General features: G+C 42.3%; 2 protein-coding genes and 2 long non-coding RNA genes across 6 annotated transcripts in view; 2 read left to right on the top strand and 2 right to left on the bottom strand.

Moving 5' to 3' along the window:
* Window positions 1–22,481, top strand: part of LOC145446678 (methyl-CpG-binding domain protein 2-like) — an 89,215-nt gene that overhangs the window by 36,924 nt on the left and 29,810 nt on the right. The window lies entirely within an intron of this gene.
* On the bottom strand, window positions 1,519–4,082 carry LOC145446681 (uncharacterized). The gene is made up of 2 exons (XR_013917327.1): window positions 3,773–4,082; window positions 1,519–3,186 (listed from the first exon to the last, which is right to left on the bottom strand). It is a non-coding gene; the product is annotated as an uncharacterized LOC145446681 (long non-coding RNA).
* LOC145446673 (protein unc-93 homolog A-like) lies at window positions 9,298–22,477 on the bottom strand. Of its 3 annotated transcripts, XM_080325026.1 has the most exons (6): window positions 20,853–22,477; window positions 17,864–18,028; window positions 16,648–17,400; window positions 16,159–16,328; window positions 9,494–9,781; window positions 9,298–9,421 (listed from the first exon to the last, which is right to left on the bottom strand). In XM_080325026.1, the coding sequence occupies exons 1-6, from the start codon at window positions 20,938–20,940 to the stop codon at window positions 9,380–9,382; spliced, it is 1,506 nt and encodes a 501-aa protein (XP_080181152.1). In that variant the 5' UTR covers window positions 20,941–22,477; the 3' UTR covers window positions 9,298–9,379. The 3 variants fall into 3 exon arrangements, with proteins under 3 accessions (XP_080181152.1, XP_080181151.1, XP_080181150.1); XM_080325025.1 differs by having other exon boundaries at window positions 9,298–9,781; window positions 17,864–18,415; XM_080325024.1 differs by having other exon boundaries at window positions 9,298–9,781.
* Window positions 12,002–13,339, top strand: LOC145446684 (uncharacterized). The gene is made up of 2 exons (XR_013917328.1): window positions 12,002–12,324; window positions 13,148–13,339. It is a non-coding gene; the product is annotated as an uncharacterized LOC145446684 (long non-coding RNA).

Genomic DNA, 22,481 nt, shown 5'->3' with positions numbered 1-22,481 from the left:
GCGTCAAGCGCTAATTGCAATTTCTCTGAATCATTTTGTAGTGAGTCGATGCTTGGAATAGACATTTTTGCTTGCGGACAAACGTATACATTATACATGTTCTCGAATAGCTTTTTTTCTTGCTGGCATCGCTCGCGTGTCGTTGTGGCTAGTGATAACTGAGAAGTCATTATCGGGATTATCAATTTTTAACGTCATTATCGGGATTATCAATTTTGAACGGATTAGCGGATGTATTTGTGGAATTATAGATGTAACGTTACGTAGTTGAAGATCTAATCCGTCGGTCTACAGCCGTTTTTGGTTTGATGGCCAGCAGCGTGGTTACTGATAGATATAATTTGCAATCTCAATTTTGCTATTCATGATGCCCGTGTAAAACCCTATAACCAGAGGTGGTATTGGGAGTGTATACTGGGATGGTGTGAACCTCTGAAAGGTTCAGGTTCGTGTGAATGCGAACCTTTTTGAAAGGTACTGTGTGAACGTGAACGTGAACCTCATGACGTCACGTGACGTCATATTGCTAATTCCAACCATATATTTCTGTGAAGTGATAGCCTATATTGATGTACACGATATCTAGCGACGACTCGGGCCACATAATGCCACAAAGATTAAGTAATATAGACGTTTTAAACGTCGCCGAATGTATCAACTGGGGCAATCAAACGATATAATAACCAATAAAATCAATATCTTCCGTCGCTTTGCCAACAATTTCGACGAGGACTTGCAAGGGAATATAAACTTATATACCCCTTAACGTGTAAAACGGGTTTCTATACTTGCTACCGATATTATACCCCATTAACAAGTTGTACAGCGGTAGCCAACACCCCAATTGCACGGATTTGGTTTTTATGATGCAATAAACATATGAAGTCAAGATTGTCCCCGTACGCCTGCTAGATTTTATAAATCAGACAACGATCCAATCTCATTGATTGGTTGAATAAGCATCATTCGCTGACTACATGTATTGTATTTTGTATTGATGTTGTGTGATTGCGGGTCAAGCTCACAGCAGAGAGTCACTAAATATTCACAAACGGAAAGCTTGATATTTCGAGCAAACTTTTGTAACAAAGCGAGTAAAATTTTTGAGATTGTCAAGGTGCATGCTCGTTTAGTGTTGATTCTTTTTATGTTGCCAGCGCCATGCATAGACAGAGTGGCCCGCAGTTGAAATGCAATAAATTCCAACCAAAGACGATGTAATGACGTTTGAATTGTAATATATGAAAAAGGTTTACAGTGCAGAACCTACCAAGGTTCGTTTGTGAACGTGAACCTTTAAATTTCTGAGGTTAACACACAGAACGCGAAAGTGAACCTCACGTTCACACCATCCCTACTGTATACATCAGACCTAAAACTACGAAATTTTAGCGCAAGTATCATCAAAATGTGATATCGTTTATCAGTAGAGTGGGTATTCTGCCCGATCCAAGCCCGAAGCATTTTCCTACTTCGACCTCAGTCTCGCACCGAAATCCTAATTTTGGAAATGTGCGTTACGTCTTTGAAAATTAGTAAAAAGAAACATACATATACCCTGACACTTAAATTCAACAAAATGGCTATTACTCGTTGACTTCGACATTTGTGAGTCAAGTTTTAGTTTGTATTTCTTTGTAAATATTTGATTAGATGGACATTGTTGCACTGCGAGGTGTTTGCGATATGCTATATGTCGGAACCCAGTGATCTCTGTAGCATTTTGTACGAGGAAGCAGTACGGCCCGGTTATCATTCCTATCTACACTTTGCTAACATGGGCGGTAGCTGCATTTCACACTTGCCATCATAAATTCGCCGTAAATTGCACTGGCAATTAAGCTGAGGTCGTAAGTTATTTCTTGAAAAACGCGCGAGCCACGATTCGGACGACCCTGATCAAATATATAATTAAGCTAATTGAGTTATTTAAAGATCATTCCGGTTTGATCATATTGTCTTGTTTGCTGGTTCATGAATTGTGCATTTTCGCAGACTTGAAATATTTACTTCCGTCCTGTGTGTGTATGTGATGTGTGCTGCCGCGATGATGTCACGATTTGCGTTATTCAGAATGTGGTTGGCAGCGAACTCGATGCCAAAGTACCGAAGCATGGGCGTGGCCTTGTCGATGTATATAATTTTAGATCGAACGGTTGTGCTATCTTATATTACTGGAAATGTCATGTTTTATGAATAACATGTCGGACAAGTAATCGAATCGAAATCACTCGCCGGTGACATTACCACTCTCACTCTGCATTGATTTCTAAATAACCATTGGGAACTGGACATAGTCCTTATATGCTTGTGAAAAATGACTCTTTCCTGTTTCGATTTACGATTTGAAGTCGCTTAATGTAGGTACGGTCGTAATCTTTAGGGCAGGGATTCTGAATCACTGCTCCGCGTCACCTTTTATGTCGGTTCCCCAAATATATTACAGTTCAAAATTGAATTTTAAAATGTAAGAAATCGCATGCCTCTCCAATAATTAAATGAATGAAAGATCAAATTTTAAATAGATTTAGAAATTTGTAACGTATTTGTCTTCGGCGTGTCATTATGTAAAGATCATGGTCGACTTTAAACTCATGGTCCGTCACAATGATGAGAGCATCCTACAACTCGGTAAATTTCGACGGTACACTTTAGCGCCATTTGACAGGCTAGCAAACAGCGTCATGCATACGTTTTATTCTGAAATGACGCACTGAGAACAAGAAAAATAAAATGGCGCAATCTGAACAAGAAAAATAAAATGGCGCGGAACGGAAAACCAATATGTGGAAGGTTCGTCGTTGATATTGAAATTCTCGACCTCAAGGCTCACTCGCCGTCATGTTGATCTCAGAGGAGGGCAATGTATTCAAATCAAGTGTGGAAATCGATAGGGATTATATACATTTCGGGCGATCCGTGCCCGCTCGGCCGCTTTTTCTCTTGTTCACTAACTCACAGTGCCAGCGTCTCCAGCATGATAATAAAGCTGCTATTGCAAATAGTGCTGCTGAACATGTATACGATCGCGCTACCGAGGGAATCCCATATGCACAGAGTGGCGCAGGGCGCTTCTTTTTCTTCGAAGAATATTATAGTGGTCGCTGTAGCGATGATGGTTTTGTAGGTCGTGTGCAGGACGCCTATGGCGGCGAATATCGCGAAGAAGATCCACACTTGATTTTGCTGCAACAGCAGACGCGTTTGGTTAGGAAACTGTGTTCGATTGCGGGTCGCGCGATACGCAGGCGACTCGCTGTCCACTGCGCAATACCAGGTGCTTATCCTTGTCGAAATGTCAATGTATCATACTATTATAGTGCATCAGTATATTTTGTGTTTCCCTGAAAATCTTCGATAACAACAATAGAAGGTAATGTTACGAAGAATTGAAGCCGTTCAAGTTTTAGAAATTGTCGTTCGGGTATGCTGATTGTTTGGTTTCCGGATTGTGTCATATCGGGGACGCATCATAATTGAATTAAAATTGCTGGCTTGGGGCTTTTGATTATTTAGCTTCCGGATCGTGTCACATCGGAACGTATCATATTACTAATAGCGAGAAAGCAAGGGGCAACATCTCAAATTCAAGATTATAATGTAAGCCGCATCGCGGCGTATCAATGCTTTTCCGGTGGGATTTTAACTTTCACATTGTGGCTATAATGATGGAAAAATGTGGCTCTGAATTGTGAGAGTCGCGAAGCTTCACAGCACCCCAGCGAATCATCCTACGGTAAACGGGTGCTGCGAAAATATGAATTAAACTTACTATCTCTGGCTCCCAGATGAACAGAAATACCATAACAGATTTGTATGAAACAAGCGACTGTCGTGATGACGGACAAATATCCAGATCCGTAACCACCGACAACTGATCCCAGCCCGAACATGACCGATACGCATCCAATGTATTGCATACCTGTCGTAAAACATGAGGTTATAGCCTCGTCGGTTTTATGGCGATTTTGTGAAATCTTACCGATTACGCACGTGACCGAATATTTTGTGAATTGCGCCAGCGCCCAGCTTTGGGGTGCTTCGATGAGTATCGTGATCAGTATCATCGTGTGATCAGTGGTTTCCAACGTGAGACACAAGTGAAAAACGAGTTATTCTAGAACTGCCGCGAAAGTTGACTAAAAAGACTAAAAAAAGGTCAGCCCTAGATACCAGGATCGCCGCGAAAGTTGATTTCAGTTTTAAAATATCGTTGTTGCTCAAAATAGTATATTCTCTTGTGTCCAACATCACTATTCCTGACTAGCTGATGCGGCTTCGGCTATGGCAATAGCATTCCACGAAGGAAGATCAGCTGATATAAATGAGCCGTATTGCTTTGACGTACAATGGCCCGAGCGCTGTCAAGGCCAAGTCGCTTAGAAAACGACTTGGGGCTTCCCCGCAAGATCAATCATTGCGCGGACATAGTTTTCCAGCAAGTACCGTGTCCAGCTGTCAGGTATCGTGCGCGCTCATCGTTGATAAAATAGAGTGAAATTGATGATAATGGCATTTTTTGTTGTATTCTATTTCGTTAAGAAGATACTATTTCTATTGTGGTAACTATGCCCGAGGCCCATGTTAGAGAGCACAGTTTTGTACTTGTGTAAAGTTTTAAAAACGTGGTTGCGTAATTAAAAATGTGGTTAGTAGCGAACTCAATATGTAAAGTTTTAAAAACGTGGTTGCGTAATTAAAAATGTGGTTAGTAGCGAACTCACTACCACAGCATGGGCGTGGCGTAACTGCCTGTGTGTATAATTTTGGATTCCACGTTTGCGATGTCTATATTTCTGAAAACACCTTGCCCTCTTGATAAAATTTCTGACTACCAACCGAATCGAAATAACTTGCTGGTGACATCCCACTGTCAAACCGCATTGATAAATATATAGGATCATCGGAAACGTATCTAGTTGCCGAACAACTAGAAAACACGTGTCGTCGGTTTGCGTGAATTGAGATACCGGTGTTTTGTTGAATGATGTCTGTGCACAGTGTGCAGCCATTGCTCGCCCAGAGCCATCACTGCCAACAGTGGCGTCGCCAGTGGGTTGGCTTTTATGGTCGGAATCTCTTCCCACTTCACACTCGAAACCCCGTCCTTTTGAAGTGTCGAATCTATGTCTGATATATTTCCGATAAATTAAAAATTAATATGTTGCCTGGGAGGATGAAATTCAGTTCCGTGCGGATCTTAACCTTTATTGACTTGTTATCCAACTATTTTTCGGAGAATATCGGGCAGGAAATACGTTGGCGAGCCAAGTCAAAAATGGGCGCTATATTCTGCGGTCTATTAATTTTTAATAATTTCTAAATTGAAAACACTGAACTACGTTGTTAACCCAAGCTTCTGGGTGGACGTGTCACTATTAGGAAGTTAGAGTTAAAGTACAACAAGAAACATTGTCAACTCTTTTTAATCACACCAACCCCTAGACACGTCATTCTATTAAGACACCAAAATGTATGGGATGTTACAGCTTGGTCACTATATCCCGGCCGGTGTGTAGTTTGGTTGGTTTTGGTAGTTTCGCGGGCAGGTTTTCCGAATTCGTCTTCTTGCAGCCTCAGCCGAGTGACTGCGTGCTTATGTTGTAATCCCGACTTACATTAACCCATGTTATATGGACTTTATTTTTAATATAGATTACGCATGCGACGAACGTAGGCTACGTAACCACCGTGAACAAATAAACATTAAACAGCCTTCAAAGTAAACGCATTTCTTGTTCAATTTATATACAGCCCATGTTTTTAATATTCATTCAGATGTATAATTCAAAATTGCAAGCAACTTTTCGCGGGCCGTGAAATGCCCAGGTCTGCCCTACGCTAATCTGCAAGCCTTCGGGTTATCCCTAATTTTCAGTGATTCACAAAAACAAAAAACTACACATTTAATACATTACTTACATTGTGCGCCCGGAAACAGCGGTCAAGAAACACTGACCTAGTGAATAGTAGTGATGTAGTTGCGGGTTTTTAAAGGTCGTTAGTTCTAGTTCTAGTTGCTGGTTTTGAAAAGTGAGTAGTTCTAGTTCTAGTTCTACTTGCGGATTTTGAAAATTGGGTAGTTCTAGTTCTAGTTGCGCTTTTTGAAAAATCAGTAGTTTGCACAAGTCTGATCGCCTCGCCCAGCGACTGTCATGTTTCTAATTCTCTAGATTATCAAGCGAATTTCCCAGTTCTGTCTAGTTACTATAGTACAGGGGTGGGCGGACCTGCGTCATGCGCGAGCCGCATATCGAAAATCTTAGCTTTAAAAGAGCCACACCACAAAAATTCAAAAATACGCATTTATTGCGTCGCAATGAAATGTAGGCTATCGAATGAAGTTTATCACTGTATGGCAGTGGTCGGGAACCTTTTTCGTCTGAAGAGCCAGTTCAGCCCTATATCTGCCATTTTAACTCCCAAAGAGCCCTACATGTCAATTAATTGTTACGTCACATTTGAAAATTCGTGATGTCATGGTAGTACCAATTCGAACTCACTACATGGGATTCGTCGTGGGCGCCATATTTTCTCTGTAAAAACTCGTAGGTTGCTAATCATCCTGTGATGGCGCAATTCATCTCAAATAGCTCAGAATTACACGCCTACATTTTCACTGCAATACTAGAAAGCTACTTATCAATTTGGACGTGCATAGCGAAGCGTTGTTTGTAATTTAGATTTGTAATTGGAATGTCACTTCCAAGGCAGTTCATTTCTCGGCGTGGATCAGGAAGACATTGTGTCTTTGAAAACTAGATTGTCATACAGGCGTTCCCATGTCATGCTGTTCTCTTGATCAACCAACGGCGCGCGATGCCGTGTACATCGAATTTCCGAGGTATATTGGTCGCTGGCGCTACAGCAACATAGATTTGAGGATAAGTACAAACTTAAAAATATGCCAAAGAGCCATATATGGCTCGCGAGCCATAGGTTCCCGACCACTGCTGTATGTATGGTGACGCCGCTGGTGATACGGTACGTCTCCACCTGGACTGCAAGGTGTTCGAAATCGTTGTGAAATGACGTCAAAGCGGTGCGGACTGCGGAGTAGCTCCTTCAAGTGATTTTAAGCAATTAAGGAAGATTACAGCTCGGTAATCTTACCGCTCCGTAAATCTGTCTTCGTGGGGTAACTCGTGGCAAAGTTTTTGAGTTCTGTTTCGTAATGACGTTTAAAGCTACTGTACTATTTCCTGTTTATACTTTCTTTACTTGCAATTTTCGCCCAAACTCTGCAGTTATTTCTACCCTTTACGATACAAATGGAAGAGGGCATTCACATTGCTTGCCCGGAAATGATTGTGACCGGCGCTGGTGCGATGAATTATCAAGTTCATTGTTGAACACGATGATTTATCATTGATTGATGACCATGACCATTAGGGTTGTCCAAAATTTGGAAAATCTCAAAAAAGATGCGTATCCATGTCTCATTCTGTAGATTATTGATGAAAAACGTAAATGAACCTGCAATAAGCTTACAGAAAAGTCGTTAACATTTGTCTAAATGCGTTTGAAAGTAGCTGCCATAGAGTGGGCGTGTTAGCGACCATAGAACGGCGAGAAGACTAGTAATCACGAAATCACGTCTCTTGATTGGTTAATCAGCTATGCTTCAATGATCACGACCACGGCGGCTTGCTGATTATGGGCTTCTACTGGTTCAAGAAATACGCTAACGGCAATGATGATTCTGTAAGCGCATTGTACGTTGGTGATTAAATACTAAAATGAGACACTTGGTCATTGAATTTTTAGTGTTAAAACTAGATAACGATAGGTTCAGAACAACAATACCCTATTGCAGGCATGGCAGAGGTGAAACAGCAAATGCTTGTGAACTTTTAGATCCCAGAAATACCTATCTGATATGATTGAGATTACGCCAAGTGGTCCTGCTTTTCTGGGTGCAGTGCAGGTAAAGTACATTAGTTATCACCAAACTGGTGCAGCACACCATGTGAGATGGATTCTGGACACAATCCTGCATGCTCAGAAGATATGTGGGCCGACCATGTAGCTTGCATTGGGACTCTAAAGAAATGCAACTACCGCACCGCTTCAATACATTCTTTTTTATTTCCGTGTCTGGTTTGATTCAAGCAATTATATAGACTACCACGACAAGATATAAGTTCAGACACTGTAGTGTCAATGTCAAGTTTTATATTTGTATTTAATCATGGAACATCCCCTCTGAAACTAGAAGTTCGTTCGCCACTTGCATAAACGCCTTTGCAATATTTCTTCTCGTGTTTTTGTGCTTTCCTTCGATGAAAACAAGGCATACGGGCTATAACGGTTGCCTTCACAATAAGCCATCAAGTCATGTATTTGAAGTTTTTGTGAAGCAGCTGTTCTTTGTTCATCATTTATTTCGTCACTCAACATGTTCTGAATTAATCTTAAATCATTATCTGCGGACCAACCTACAATGCGCTTACAGAATCACCGCCGTTAGTCGACTCCTTGACCAGCTGATCAGCAAACCGACACCGTCGTGATCATTGAAGCATAGCAGATTAGCTAGTCAAGCGCCGTGATTTCGTGATTACTAGTCTGCTTGCCGCTCTATGGTCGCTGACACGCCCACTCTACGGCAGCTACTTTCAAACGCATTTAGACAAATGTTAACGACTATCCTGTGACCTTATTGTAGGCTCATTGACGATTTTTAACTATAATCTCTAAAATGAGACATGGATACGCCTAAATTTTGAAATTTTCCAAATTATGGACAACCCTAATGACCATTGTTGCGGGTGAAAAGTTTCTGTGAACTCGATTCGATAGTTCAATTGCAAATTTCTAACCCTGTAGTGTCACATACCCGTAAATTTTATAAGTCTTCCGTAACCCATAAGGAAAGGAACAGCACGAAAACAATACGCACATTGTCAATATTCGATAACATGCATCAATTCATGTTGAACCTCCCTGGCGAAATGACGAAACGCATGGGCTGTGCATTGTGCAATGTGCAATCATTAAAAAGCCGCAGTCAAAGGCTGAAGACTGAAGATGCGGCTCGCGAGCCGCCGTTTGCCCACCCCTGCATAGTACGACCTGTCGGTCGGTGATGGGCGCTAGCTAGGTGATACGCTAGCTCCACGAATACGCGAATTCGGTCATTATTTTGCCACTGCTCGACAGTGCTCGTGTAATTTGAAATCGCCGTGTGTATGTATGCCCGTAATCCGTAACAATTTCGCTTCAGTCGCCCTAACGCTGGTTTGCGGTGCTAACGAAACGCTAACTCTCGATACCTGAAGCAGAGACGACAGACACGCAGTGATACCGCAGTTTGTCTTCAACAATAAGAAGGTACGACAGATGCCCGACAGTATCTCGTTTTCATTTGCGTCGTCCGTCAGCCAGCCTGATTTGCGGGATGTATTTTCTCCGCGGCACCCTGAAACGCAATTTGATGCGTGAGACTATTATGCCACGGTGCGGGCTCTGTGTTCCTGCGCAGTGTGCATACCCGATTTTTCAATCTCCTGTTTAAGATCCTCTCGGCCATAACGTACATCAGGGTTCCCGCTAGCGACGAGGCCAAAGTCAGGATAATATAGGTTCTGTTGCACAGTCGCGAGCTCAGAGCGTAGGCTGTCGCTGCTCCCGTGGCGAGCCATAGCGTCGAAGATGCGTTGGCGGCTTCCTTTTTCGTCGGAAAAAGGATAGCGTAGCCGGAGTTGATCAGGGTTTTCCTTGTCGTGTAAATGATCCCGTATCCGCCAAACGTGACGTAAAGCATCCAAGTATCGGATGGCTGGAATACGCGTTTTGGTTTGAGGTTGGTTAACTCAATTATGATTTCTGATATTTTGTTCTCATCCACATCAGATGTGGTCATCTTTGGTACTCCAGTAAAATAAGCGATTTCTAAGAGGTAAAGAAGTAAGCAGTCTCGGCCTAATTTTGCCTGAAAAACTGGAAATTGTTATGTGGAGCACTCTAACACCACAGCCAATTGAATGTGTAGTGCCAATAGTAGTATAGACAAAACCCATTGCTCTTCAACCGGGCTTTTCGTACACCCTAGGGTGTACCAAAATTTTAAAAGGGTGTACCACTCACATGGGGTGTACAGGGATGTACCAGATCCGAATTAAAACGGACCGATGACTATATAGCTATCACGATAAACAGGGAATTGTATGGTTCAGAACATCAATATGTTGACCGGGCGTGCATTATCGTAATATATGTTCATATCAGCTGTACGAGCTTGTAAGCTATATTCTTTTTGGTGTATCATAAGCATATGTTTGTGCACATCACTTAAATGGGGGTATGGACTTTTCGATTCCTCTTGGAGTATAAAAGGATGGAGATGACATGTGTTCCGCTTGCAATATCCGTCTATAATGATGCTTGAGGAAGCCACTGCCACGGTTCAGAAATATTGAATTTGTACTTTATGTGAGTTCCTTATAAATAGCGAAGTGCTGTACATTACAGGGGCGTAGCCAGGGTGTCTCGAGGGGGTCTGGTTTGAGAACCACTGTGCTAGCTGGTGGTCCGGATCCTCGAGCCCTGACTAGTATTCAGCATTTCAAATACTTTGCAGCATTGTTCATCCTTATTTCAACAGGCCAGCACCTGCAGACATACGGTCGCATACAGCCGTTAAACAATATTTATGCAAAACATATTAATTAAATTAGAGTGTGTTTTGGCGTCCGTTAATATGAAATTTGAAGTAACGAATAGGTTCTCAAATCTTTGAGAGATTTTAAACTTGAAAATTTTATTCACGCTTGCGCGATTCAGGGGACCAGGATTTTTCGTGTTTTATATATAATCTAAGTACCACCGAACAAATGCAAACCGTAAAGGAAAATGATTCACGCCATAAAGAAATACCAAGAAGGATTCGTATGCGTGAATGCCTACACCCCCTCCATCAGCTCCATCGCTTAATCATTCACGTGTGCCAAGAATGGATAAATAGTTGACAGGAACATGTGAAACTACACTCTTAGAAATATTCGTAGATTTACCAAAATAATACCGGTAAATTTGTCCCGTCAGTTATATTGACGGTAAATGCCCGTTAAATTAATATACGGGCACGTCAAAAGTAAATTTACTTGTTTTTACAGGGTAAAAAAATTACAGATTAAATTCGTAGAAGCAATTTACGGGATAACCAGTATTTCAGATTTACTTTTGGATTTGTAAAAGCAATTTACTGGATAATAAGTATTCCGGATTTACTTTTGCATTCGTAAAAGCGATTTACTGGATAATCATTATTTGCAACATTGCTATTACACTTACAATTTGATCATTTTACACGCTTACGGTCTTATGGACATATATATGTGATTTTCGTCATTACATCATGTTTCAATCATCAAGCAAATTACGACATCGATGGCCGTGCTGAATGCTAATCGGTGAATGGTATCCGAACATTTGGGCATTGCAGATACCATCGTTTATATCGCTTTATAAATATTACCGTATCCTTTGAGACATCAAGGTCTAGCAATGCAATAGTAGCATGCCAAGCGAATTTGGTATGTTATGTAGTTTTACTGCTGGTATGATCTTTTGTGTAATTATCTGTTGGACCAGTTCTGCCACCATTGTAGACTCCATAACGCATGTATGATGCAAACTATATATCGAAACACTGGAGTTGGTGTTTAGCCGCCATGCTCATTTGCCATTGCGACGAGAGTAGTATACGTCTTTTCCTTTACCTTTTTCCTGCGAATGGCCTTATGAATTGTCTGATCATGAATTCGTAGCTGCTCGAGCGAACAGTACATTGTGACGTCATACATATTCCAGACATAGCGGCGTCAGACGTCAGACATATATCTGAGCCTGAGCACGTGCGGCTGAATGTTCCGAGATAGATATTGTATCGACGCGATGTTTTCGTATTGGATAATCACAAGATGCGTTGCTGTAAGATATTGAGGGTTTCGAAGCCACAGCTTAACTCTAGCTTTAGAATATTGCAGGTGTTGATGGCAGATATTGTAGGTATAGCAGTATCCGAGCTCAAACCTGGCAAGTTATTCTCAGTCCTGTTTCTGAAGACGTATGTATTTTCGTTACAGTTTAATGGTGAACAGAAGCTATGGCTTATAAGAATGTATTACATTTTCTGACATTGAACTACATGAAAATGGAAGCGTTATGGCATTATGAATCATGACGTCGAATGCTTATGTGATAGAAAGGGATCATTTCGCCTCTCGCTTCTAGCACGGTGCCGTGCGAAATACATTGGACGTGCGATGCAAAGGAATATTGCCAGAAAAGTTTGCAATCACGCTGGAAAAGATGATTCAGGTACGTAGTCCTAGACCAGGGGCATCAAACTCAACTTGCTTCGCTGGCTGGATTCAAACGTTCAAACCGCTCGCGGGCCGGATCAGTCAAATCATTCCAAAATGTTACGGTACATCAAAACGCCCGCCCTTACTTTTCGCTTGAATAGTTTATTATCAATCCTGTATACATTTCGGTATATTACATAACATTCACGATCATATCATATAGATATATTCTAGCAGCACTATTACTCGCAAACAACGGAATTTTGGCAAAAATTCAAAGATTGATCTTTTGAATTCAACTGCAAAAACACTGACTCTAACGACGGAATAAGCTGACATATTTGTATGCTCCCTTTGCTTTATTCGTAATCTGCCGTTAACTCATCGTATGCGCTTTGAGGAACACAAGTGATTTAATTGTAAACGCAGACGTTAGAATTTGGCTCATTATTAATCGTCATTCGGGTTTCTCTGTCTGTCTGGGGCCTTTGAGTAGAAGTGATACAGCAGTGCGACCAAATATATTTAAATTGTATTTTTTATAACTATTATATACTCCATGCGACCTGCATATAACAGTCGGTCTATGATCTTGACATTTGTGGCCTTGCAGGAAGTATTTTCTCAACATTTGTTAGAATATGTGCTGGGTAATACAGGGGTTTTTCAAACTACTCAGAATTGCAGAATTGCGGGCCTTATGTTCGACACTGCTATCCTAGGCCATCATTATTCGAGAAATTAACAAGAATATGAAAAGTCGCAGTATGTCATACTATAGCGTCTCAAAGTTTCCAAATTGTAACTGTGTTGATGACTGCATAATCTTTGTTCAGATTATAGAAGAACCTACAAAAGAGCATGGCCCAAAGTACAGTCCTTCAACTGCTGCTGAAGTTTTGATGAAGCCCTCTTCATTCAGGCAGTTGCTGACTGATGATCTCCACAAGAAAGACTGGATTTTCGTCATTATCCACACTTACTTTTTTTTACGTGTTCCCGCACCAAATAAACCTGATTCAAATTTACTGGTCTCAGGAACGTAAAACTGCTGCAAGGGACCAGACGAGTATATTGATATTACAGCAGATTTCTGTTACCTTTAGTTACGGAAATTTTCCGTAAAATTTCCTAATGTCAGTATATGTAAAATCATATTACGGGGAGAGTTATTTCGAATTTACTGGTCTCATTAGCGTAAAACTGCTGCACTGGACCAGACCCGTAACTTGGTATTACAGCCGTTTTCCGTTACGTCAGGTAACGGGAATTTTCCGTAAAAATTTTAACAGTCAGTCTTTGTAAAAATAAATTACGGTCAATATTATTTACGGGAAAATATTTTTCAAATTTACCGGTCTAAGAGTCGTAAAACTGCTGCCAGGACCAGACCAGTAATTTGGCATAGAATATTTTTAACAGTGTACCCATATTATAGACGAAATGAATCTTCCACATGTAAAAGTTTTTAGCGCCCGCGCGACTACTGTTACAATTAAAAACTTCTATACGCAAGGTATACCTCAAGAAATCAGTGATGGCACAGAACACCACAAGCGCTCTCCGCGGTGTGAAGTCGCCAGTAGCCAATTTAACATGAGTATATGCAGGGCCGAAACAGCACGTCGTCAGCCCCCCCTAAAAAAACGTTAGTCTTGGGCCCCCATAGCGTCATAAACCAAACAATAGACCCCTCATCACGGTCTACGTTTTATAACCGCTACTTCGTCACCGAAATTTGTTATACACGTTAGTGGGCTAGTTTATAGCGCAAGATCGCGCGAGGCGTGAAATTTTCTATAATTCGTGATTGAATCCGTCAATAATATCAGAAAGTGCATACATATTGTTATAAATTTTGTTATTCTCTCTCTCTGCCAAGGTAATCAGATTTACTTAATGATTTACAATCAGAATAAAATGTTTTGGAAAATGTAGGGCCCATAAATAAAAATAATTCGGGCGGGCTCCTTGGTCCCCTCGGGGTTTTCAGTCAGCACAAGGGCGGTCCTTTTTGACCAATGTTTTCTCGCTGCCGATCATTCTGGCCAACTTCTAGGATCCATTTTGTTACATGACCTAAAACTTCATATGTCTTGAAGCGTGGTGGCGCGGTAATGGCCGACACCGAAATGCCCATTGCTCTTAATCTTGCATATTTTTTCTTGGGGAAGGCCACCCAATAATCAAGAAATTTGACATTAAATCGAGCGTAGGGCGAAAAAAATTGAATCAAGTTGAACAAATTTTTAAAATCATACTCGATAATTTATGTTTATTCAAGAAATAAGTTTAGGACCCTTCAAGCTCCCCCCCCCACCCCATTCGAAGGGTTCGGGTGCGGCAGTTAAAGTCCTGATTATATGACGTCCAGATGGGCCATTAGGACTCTACGCCGGAATGCGGTAGTATGCTATGTAAGAAATCGAAGCACGGCCCTGAATAACAAGGATGTTGAACACCCCTGGTCTGGGCTTACTACACGGAATCAATGGGTTATCCGATCAGGGGCGTACCAGTTTCAAGTAAACCTTAAAAGGGTGTACCACGACGAAAAAGGTTGAAGAGCACTGCAAAACCTACAGTTACTTATTATTATTAACAACCTCTGCTGATCGTTATTCAAGGCGCGTGGTCACAGCAAAATTTATTCCGTGGGTGATTTCCGCAATGGCAGTACTTCTTATTATCGGATTAAAAGTTTCATGTAAAACACCATCTACATTCTACACACACGGTTTGCAAATGGGAGCGTATTCATCCCTTTGTAATCACGACCACTACACTGGGGTAGAGATATTTCGGGTAGAAACGTGTTGTAATAATTCTGTTGCGACGGCCGGCGAAAAAGATCGACTTTTTTCGAGGAAAATTTCGGACTTAGTCGTTTTTCGACCTCGCCTATGCTTTACCATGGGGCCCATACCGTAACATGGGCGGACCGCCCATACTTGCTCGGATCGGCTCCAAACTTCGTGTGGGGCCTCTCTTGGGTGACTTTTGGCCGGCAAAAAAGTTCAACTTTTCCCGAGGAAAATTTCGGACTTAGTCGTTTTTCGACCTCGCCCGTACCTTAACATAGGGCACATACCTTAACACGGGCGAAACGCCTATACTTGTAATAATTCTGTTGCGACGGCATGCTTATAGCATAGCGTCCTATATGGTGTGGACACAGCGAGACTGAACGGCTCACTGCATTTGGGTTGCATCACACTTTCCATTTGACCAAAGGCAACTTACAGCTATTTTTGACCGGCTTGCCGACCGCAAAACTCGATAAAACTGGTATCAATGGGAAGCTGCTACTGTACTGATTACGTAAATATAAATTTTATTCTGGTCATGGTCCTGGAACCCCCCCCCCCCCAAAAAAAAAAAAATCAGCCTCGACATTTGCATCGTGATCGTGTTTGGCATTGTGACGCCACAAAACGGGAGTGAAGCTAAGAGCCAGACGACGCTGTTGCATCACAATACCAAATTCGATCACAATGCCAATTTCGAGGCTTATTTTGGGGGGTTCCAGGACCATGAGCAGAATAAAATTTATATATTCGTAATCAGTAAAGCAGCAGCTTTCCATTAATACCCGTTTTATCGAATTTTGCGCTCGGCAAGTCGGTCAAAATTGGCAGTGAAGTTGCCTTTGGTCAAATGGAAAGTATGACGTAACCGAAACGCTGTGAGCCGTTCAGTCTCGCTGTGCCCACACCATATAGGACACTATGCTTATAGTAACCAACGATATGCCACAAAATCAAATTCAAAATTTACGATAGGAGCGCCTTCTGTCACTCTGTCGGTGCTAGCGTAAAGATGTGAGACATACAACCAGCATTCTCACCATGTTGGGTTCCCAAAACAGCAACGCGCTGCCGGCCGCTATTTCAAGCATTAGATTCGTCAAAAGCATCGTTCGTCTGCTTACAACGTGCGAGAGCAAACCTGACCCGTAGCTTGAGGCAATCGACCCGATTCCGAAAATGGATACGGCATATCCCACGTATTCAATGCCTGCCGTACATATGGTAAATGGTTGCCTTATTATAACAATTAAACTGAGCAGTAATTGAACTGAGCAGTGGTTCTCAACCTTTTCAGCTTACTGACCGGTAAAATTCCATTACAATTTTTACGGACCTGTGATAAAAATTAATATCAATCCGCAACGTAGTTAAGACAAAGAATGCAATTTAAATCAAAGGATTGGCTCTTTCAAGGCATTTTGCGCAGATTGTTTTAGATACTGCAATATATGGATGTGAACAATCGTTGTTATTCTTCTTAGCCTCAAAGCCTGATTCGGGGCCACTCTAGCGTATACGTGACTCACCCATGTAGCACGTCATCCAGTCCCTTGTTAACTGGCCCATCACGAATCCTTCGAGAATGCCAATTCCCAAGGTGATGGGTATCAATAGTCGGGCGCCGCTGTCAAAAAAGTTCAGTTTCGCGGTCGCCACTATGCGTTTGAAGATGATTTGTATTCTCGACTGTGTTTTCTTTGCGTTCGCTTCGCCTGTAAGCGCCATCTCGACTGAGGCGCATTCTTCTCCCTCTATGTCCTTCACCAGCGCAATCACAATCAACACTCCCAGCACTTGCATTAAAGCGAATACCCCAAACAGTATATTGAGCGTGAGGGTGTTGACTCGGACGATTTCCGTTGATACCGCTGCCGTTTGTGCTTCCGCGTAGCTGCCGTCGCAGTTGTGTATCCCACAGCCCATTTCAACTATTGTCGTAATTTGCGTTTCTGCAGTCAATCCTGCGGTATAACTGTTGGTGTACGCTGTGGTATTCGTCGGAATTGAATTGTTAGTTGATGTCTCAGTTGATGTCTCGGAGATTGTCTGTAGTATCAACGAGGAAATTACGTTTCCGAAAAGCAGCGACGCCGATAGAAACGCCATGAATATCCCAAAAAAGTGCGTGGTGGTAGTTTCGTTATCCGAGCCATTTATGGCCGAATATTTGACCGACATGGTTCTGACGTATCCACGCACCGATGCCGCCAATATGGCTCCCCCGCATCCCAGCACGATCGCTCCTGGGATCAGTGTGTACGGGCGCGCGTAGAGATTAGCTAGAAATGGAGAAGAGTATTGTAGTCCGCGGGAGCGTTTACTCTGTGAGTATGCTGCAATGCGTTTAATACCCGTAAAGGGAGGCTGAAATATACGCCCGGGTTTTATTAAATATATTTATTGTCAATTATTCCCGTGAAAACTCAGCACATGTACATTGTACATTTATACTATAGCTCAACCGATTCAGACTAACGCAAATTAAAAACCGGTTTCGTGAGTCACACACAGGGCCGCAAAAATTGTACGTCACACCACTGGTCTATATTATATACGTAGGCTGTCGTTGAATGTCGTTAATCTTCGACGGTTTGAAACGATGGTGTCACCGGCATACGTACGCCGAAGATTAATTGGTAGACGTGACATGTTGCCTGTGCCCGAAACGGTAGAAAAACGTTCGATGATCCGACTGCCTTGCCCGGAGTTGAAATGTAACGAAACCCAGTTACGCGCACTTACTGATGGTATACACGGGGTAAGCCCGCGTTCCGAGCGCCATCGATTTTCTTTCTCCGAGGCTTCCGATGACGAGAGGCGGCAAAAGGAGAGCTGAGATCGTCATCGACGCGTACAGCGCGCTCAGCGATTGCGTGCCCAGCGTTTTATTCAAACTGCTTTGCAGACCTGCGTTAAATATGTCATACATGTATTCTTCACTGCGGGGTCGCTGAATTACTAGGATCCACCTTAGCCGTTACAGAAGATCCGTGGTCATGGTCGCTCACGATCAAACAATAGCAGAGCTGGCGAATCAATGCTGTGCTATAATATTCATATGTCACATCATCATGATCAATTAATCATGTTCCCATCCATGTGATAGTTAGTGAGCGTTTTACTGATAAGTGGACGGTTTTGCGGAAATCGACTAGGTATCCGTATCATGTTGAGAGCAACGATTCTTCAACGTGTTCTTTCGTCATCCGACCGTGTTAGTGTCGTTTAATATAGGGGACTGCAACCGTTTTTTTTCGCGCACCGTTTTCAAACCTAATTTTTTCTCTGACCGGTCTTAAGAAAGCATACATGTTCAACACTGGAAATCTATTGCAGGTTGCAGCCAGGGATATCCCTGATTGCAGCACATGCACTGTAATGTCATGTAAGGATGCCCGTCGCCCAGCAACACGAGTTTCAATAATAGAGACTAAACCGAATTTTTTAAAATTCTAATCAGTGATCTTGACCACTATGATTCTGAACCTTCATTTAACTTGCAAAGGTATGCGAACTTTTCGCGGGCCACTAACGGAAGCGTTGCTAATATTGCGTCAAGTAGCCAAAGAGCCCCTTGTTGCTTGCGGTTCTTTTATCGGATGGAAACCACGACCGCCACCCTGCGATGATTATTTTGAACTCTTGACTTACGCAACTGTACTTTAGGCCGTTGAATGCGACGTTTTTTAAACTTCGATATTGCAGTTCGGATCTACATACTATACTGCAGTGGTCGGGAACCTATGTCTCGCGAGATATATATGGCTCTTTTGGGTACAAGATATGGCTCTTTGCCAAATATTCATTTTTGTACTGAATTGATCAATATTGCAGCGACTTGTTGGTAAATTTTCATCACGGCCAGAATAATTAGTCTCGTGGCAGTATAACCATGTCTTTGAGAGGTAAAGACAATGCCGTCTTCAGGTTTAGGGGCTCGGACCCCCACTTTTCAAAATCATCAAATTTAAGTTACTGCCACGCCGGCATCTAATATCGCGAATTCTATGTACCCTACTCGAAATCTTGAATTGTGCGATACGTTGATTGATCAAAGAGCATAGCAGACATGGCGACGCCCAGTTCAAAACGCAGTCTTCAAATACACATTGTCTTCCTGATCTACGGCGCGAAATGAACTGTTGTGGATGTGAAATTCACAATTACGAACTCGAATTACAAACAACGCCATAGCTATCCACGTTCTTGATTGGTAAGTATTAGGGGTGGTGTGAACGTGAGGTTCACGTTCGCGTTCTGTGTGTGAACCTCGGAAATTTAGAGGTTCGCGTTCACAACAGAACCTTGGTAGGTTCTGCACTGTGAACCTTTTTCATATATTACAATTTTTACAATTATTACATCTTTGGTTCATATTTATTGCATTGCAACTGCGGGCCACTCTATGCATGGCGCTGGCAGCAATAAAAACTAACACTAAACGAGCATGCACCTTGACACCTCTCAAAAGTTTTACTTGCTTTGTTACAAAAGTTTGCTCGAAATATCCAGCTTTCCGTTTGTGAATATTTAGTGACTCTCTGCTATGAGTTGGACCCGCAATCACACAACATCACGAGCGAAATGCGTAGTCAGCGAATGATGCTTATTCAATCAATCAATGAGATTGATATCGTTTTCTCGTGGAAAAAAATCTAACTGGCGTACGGGGTCAATCTTGACTTCATATCTTTACTCAGTTTACTGCATCATTAAAACCAAATCCTTGCGATTGAGATGTTGGCTACTGCTGCATAACCTATAAATGGGGTAATATTGGTAGCAAGTATAGAAAGTAGAAACCCGCTTTACACTCTGCTCACTATCAATGTAGCGATACTCAGACGCCGAATACATTGTCCGGTCTGGCCTATATTCCCTGGTAAGTCCTCGTTGAAATTGTTGGCAAAGCGACGGAAAATATTGATTTGATAGGAGTATTATATCCTTTGATTGCCTCAGTTGATACGTTTAGCGATGTTTAAATCGCTAACATGGAGTTCGATGTGGCCCGAGTCGTCGCTAGGTATCGTGTACATTAATACCGGCTATCACTTCATTGAAAGATAGGCTTGGAATTAGCAATATGACGCCACGTGACGTCATGAGGTTCACGTTCGTGTTCCCACTGAACCTTTCAAAAAGGTTCGCGTTCACACGAACCTGAACCTTTCAGAGGTTCACACCATCCCTAGTAAGTATAGCTCTGTGTAGTACCGGTCATAACATGTATGCGTGTATCGCAACGTTATATTACCGCCGAATACTTTGAGAATTGAGAAGTCGATAAGTATTTAGATTTTCGGAATCAGTGTGACAGTCACATTGGATTAATATCGGTTATAATAAATTCTAAGCTACTTACGATGAATTGCGTTATCAAGATTGGCCCGTCTGTGCTTTACCTCTCGTTTCGAGCTTTATTTTCGAACAATAAATACCAGTTTTTACAAAGAAAATATGGTGCACACCAAGAATTCCATGTAGTGAGTTCGAATTAGTGCTACCATGACGTCATGAATTTTCAATTGTGACGTAACAGTTGATTGGCATGTATGGCTCTTTGGGAGTTGTGATGGAAAAATAGGGCCAATATCGCTCTTCGGATAAAAAAAGGTTCCCGACCACTGCCATACTGGAACGCATAATCACAGACCTATTGCTCGACACCTATTCGCTGTATCATGACAGCCGACACGTAGTAACGTCGGATCAGTAATTTCGCGCTCACCCATCGTGCCGTAGAAGGCACCGCAATTGAAGAGGAAAGATACATTCACGGCCGCCAGGTTCATTCGTATCCGAGTTGTCAGCTTCATACCGATACCGATCCTAGCTGTCGACAAAAATCTATGGCTCTCGATGAAATGGTACCTTTCTGACTGTGGCAAAATCTTGCGAAATACTATGTTGTACTACCCTTACGGCTGTTGTTGTCGCACGGTCAACAATGCTTCACGGGTGCAAGCCCTTGAGCGTTATTTTATTTGCGGCGGATACGGTGTGTGAATGGTCGCTTCGGTTACATATCGAACGAAAATGAACGCACTTCGCGACGTATTGTGTTCAACGTTCGGAATCATATTGAAACTGCCTATCATCATTTTCGTGTGTCATGTCCGCTCTATGTCAGGGGCTGTGATGAAGTCAAGCGTTGTATCATGCGTAGGCGCCGAACCGTGGTGTTCTAGATATGTCGATGATATGATATATACCCTGCAATTATGGTGGGTGTGCTACATACCCACAATTTAGTTGTACAATGCATAATGTACAATTGTATCAGGTGTATCAGCACAACCTTGACGGCCAATTGTGCGGCTTGTAAAAACGACCACTACGTATTTCGCGTAACGTTCTGATGCTTATCTGAGCAAATTATCGAGCCGTTAGGCGGGTGAGAAATACGCAGTCACGGATAGCATAATTATACACCTCTTCGTAGTTAAACCTGGGACGGTGATCCTGCGAACAAAGCACAGGAAGAGACTGACAACATCCAAATACAGCCGATTCGAATTGAAATCGAATGTCCTCGCCATGGCTTTACAAATTATTTTATGTTGAGAATAATTTAATCACGTTTCAACCAGTGCCGCCGCCACCATTCTGCTGAAGCTGTATTGGAATCACTCTACCATGCATTCGTAATACAGGCATCTTACCGAAACTTTTCTCGGCCGTACCTATTTCAATGCACTTTGTGACAGGCTGTGGGTTGATCAAGACTTCACGGAAATGTTATTTCCACTAACGCACCCAACTTGTTCATGTTCTGGATGCTGTGATACGACCAATTGAGAGTTTTAGGGCTGCCCCCCTTGAGGAAAAAGCATGGGATTTCTAGAATTCGTATATAATATGATATTGGGCATGGGCAATTTTTAACGTGTTGCCAAGGCTAATTTGTCACTCATTATTTACTTGTGTTCTCGTCCGAATACGTAAACGTAACACGGAGTATTGCATAATTCGAAGCGGGAGAAAAATAATTCTGCTTCCTGATCGATCGCCGATGGGTGAACCTTGGACGGAGATCATTTTTCTTTAGTCCGGTGGAATGGTCACTCTGCTGATTCCGTATCCGATTCGCTGGATTACAAACTCGTAAATGTCGGAATCGAACCGAAGCCGGCATCGTTCGAATCGTGCCTGTCACTGCTGAAATCGAATTTGAATTTTCATCGGATCGCAAATTAGTCGAATCGAATTTATGTATATATCGTGATGTGATTTGTACTACAGTCTCTTACGAATTTTTCGCTAAAATAAGTCAACACTGCGCTCTCCTACAGGTACACAGCAATCACCGCAGTATTCTGCTGTACTAAGGCCTCGCGGCCCCTCATCTCCTTGATCC

This window comes from Botryllus schlosseri, chromosome 9 (assembly GCF_051294905.1).
Source record: "Botryllus schlosseri isolate E-star chromosome 9, Bs_hap1, whole genome shotgun sequence".
Classification (NCBI taxonomy): Eukaryota; Metazoa; Chordata; class Ascidiacea; order Stolidobranchia; family Styelidae; genus Botryllus; species Botryllus schlosseri.
The sequence above is the reverse complement of the archived record's forward strand: the minus strand, read 5'-3'. Positions and strand labels throughout refer to the sequence as shown.

Coding starts and splice junctions, on each gene's coding strand:
- LOC145446673 (XM_080325024.1), bottom strand. CDS start 20,940: ATGAAGCTGACAACTCGGATACGAATGAACCTGGCGGCCGTGAATGTA. Junction 18,029..20,852: donor TGCCTTCTACGGCACGATGG/GTGAGCGCGAAA, acceptor TATTTAACGCAG/GTCTGCAAAGCAGTTTGAAT. Junction 17,401..17,863: donor TTACCCCGTGTATACCATCA/GTAAGTGCGCGT, acceptor CTCCATTTCTAG/CTAATCTCTACGCGCGCCCG.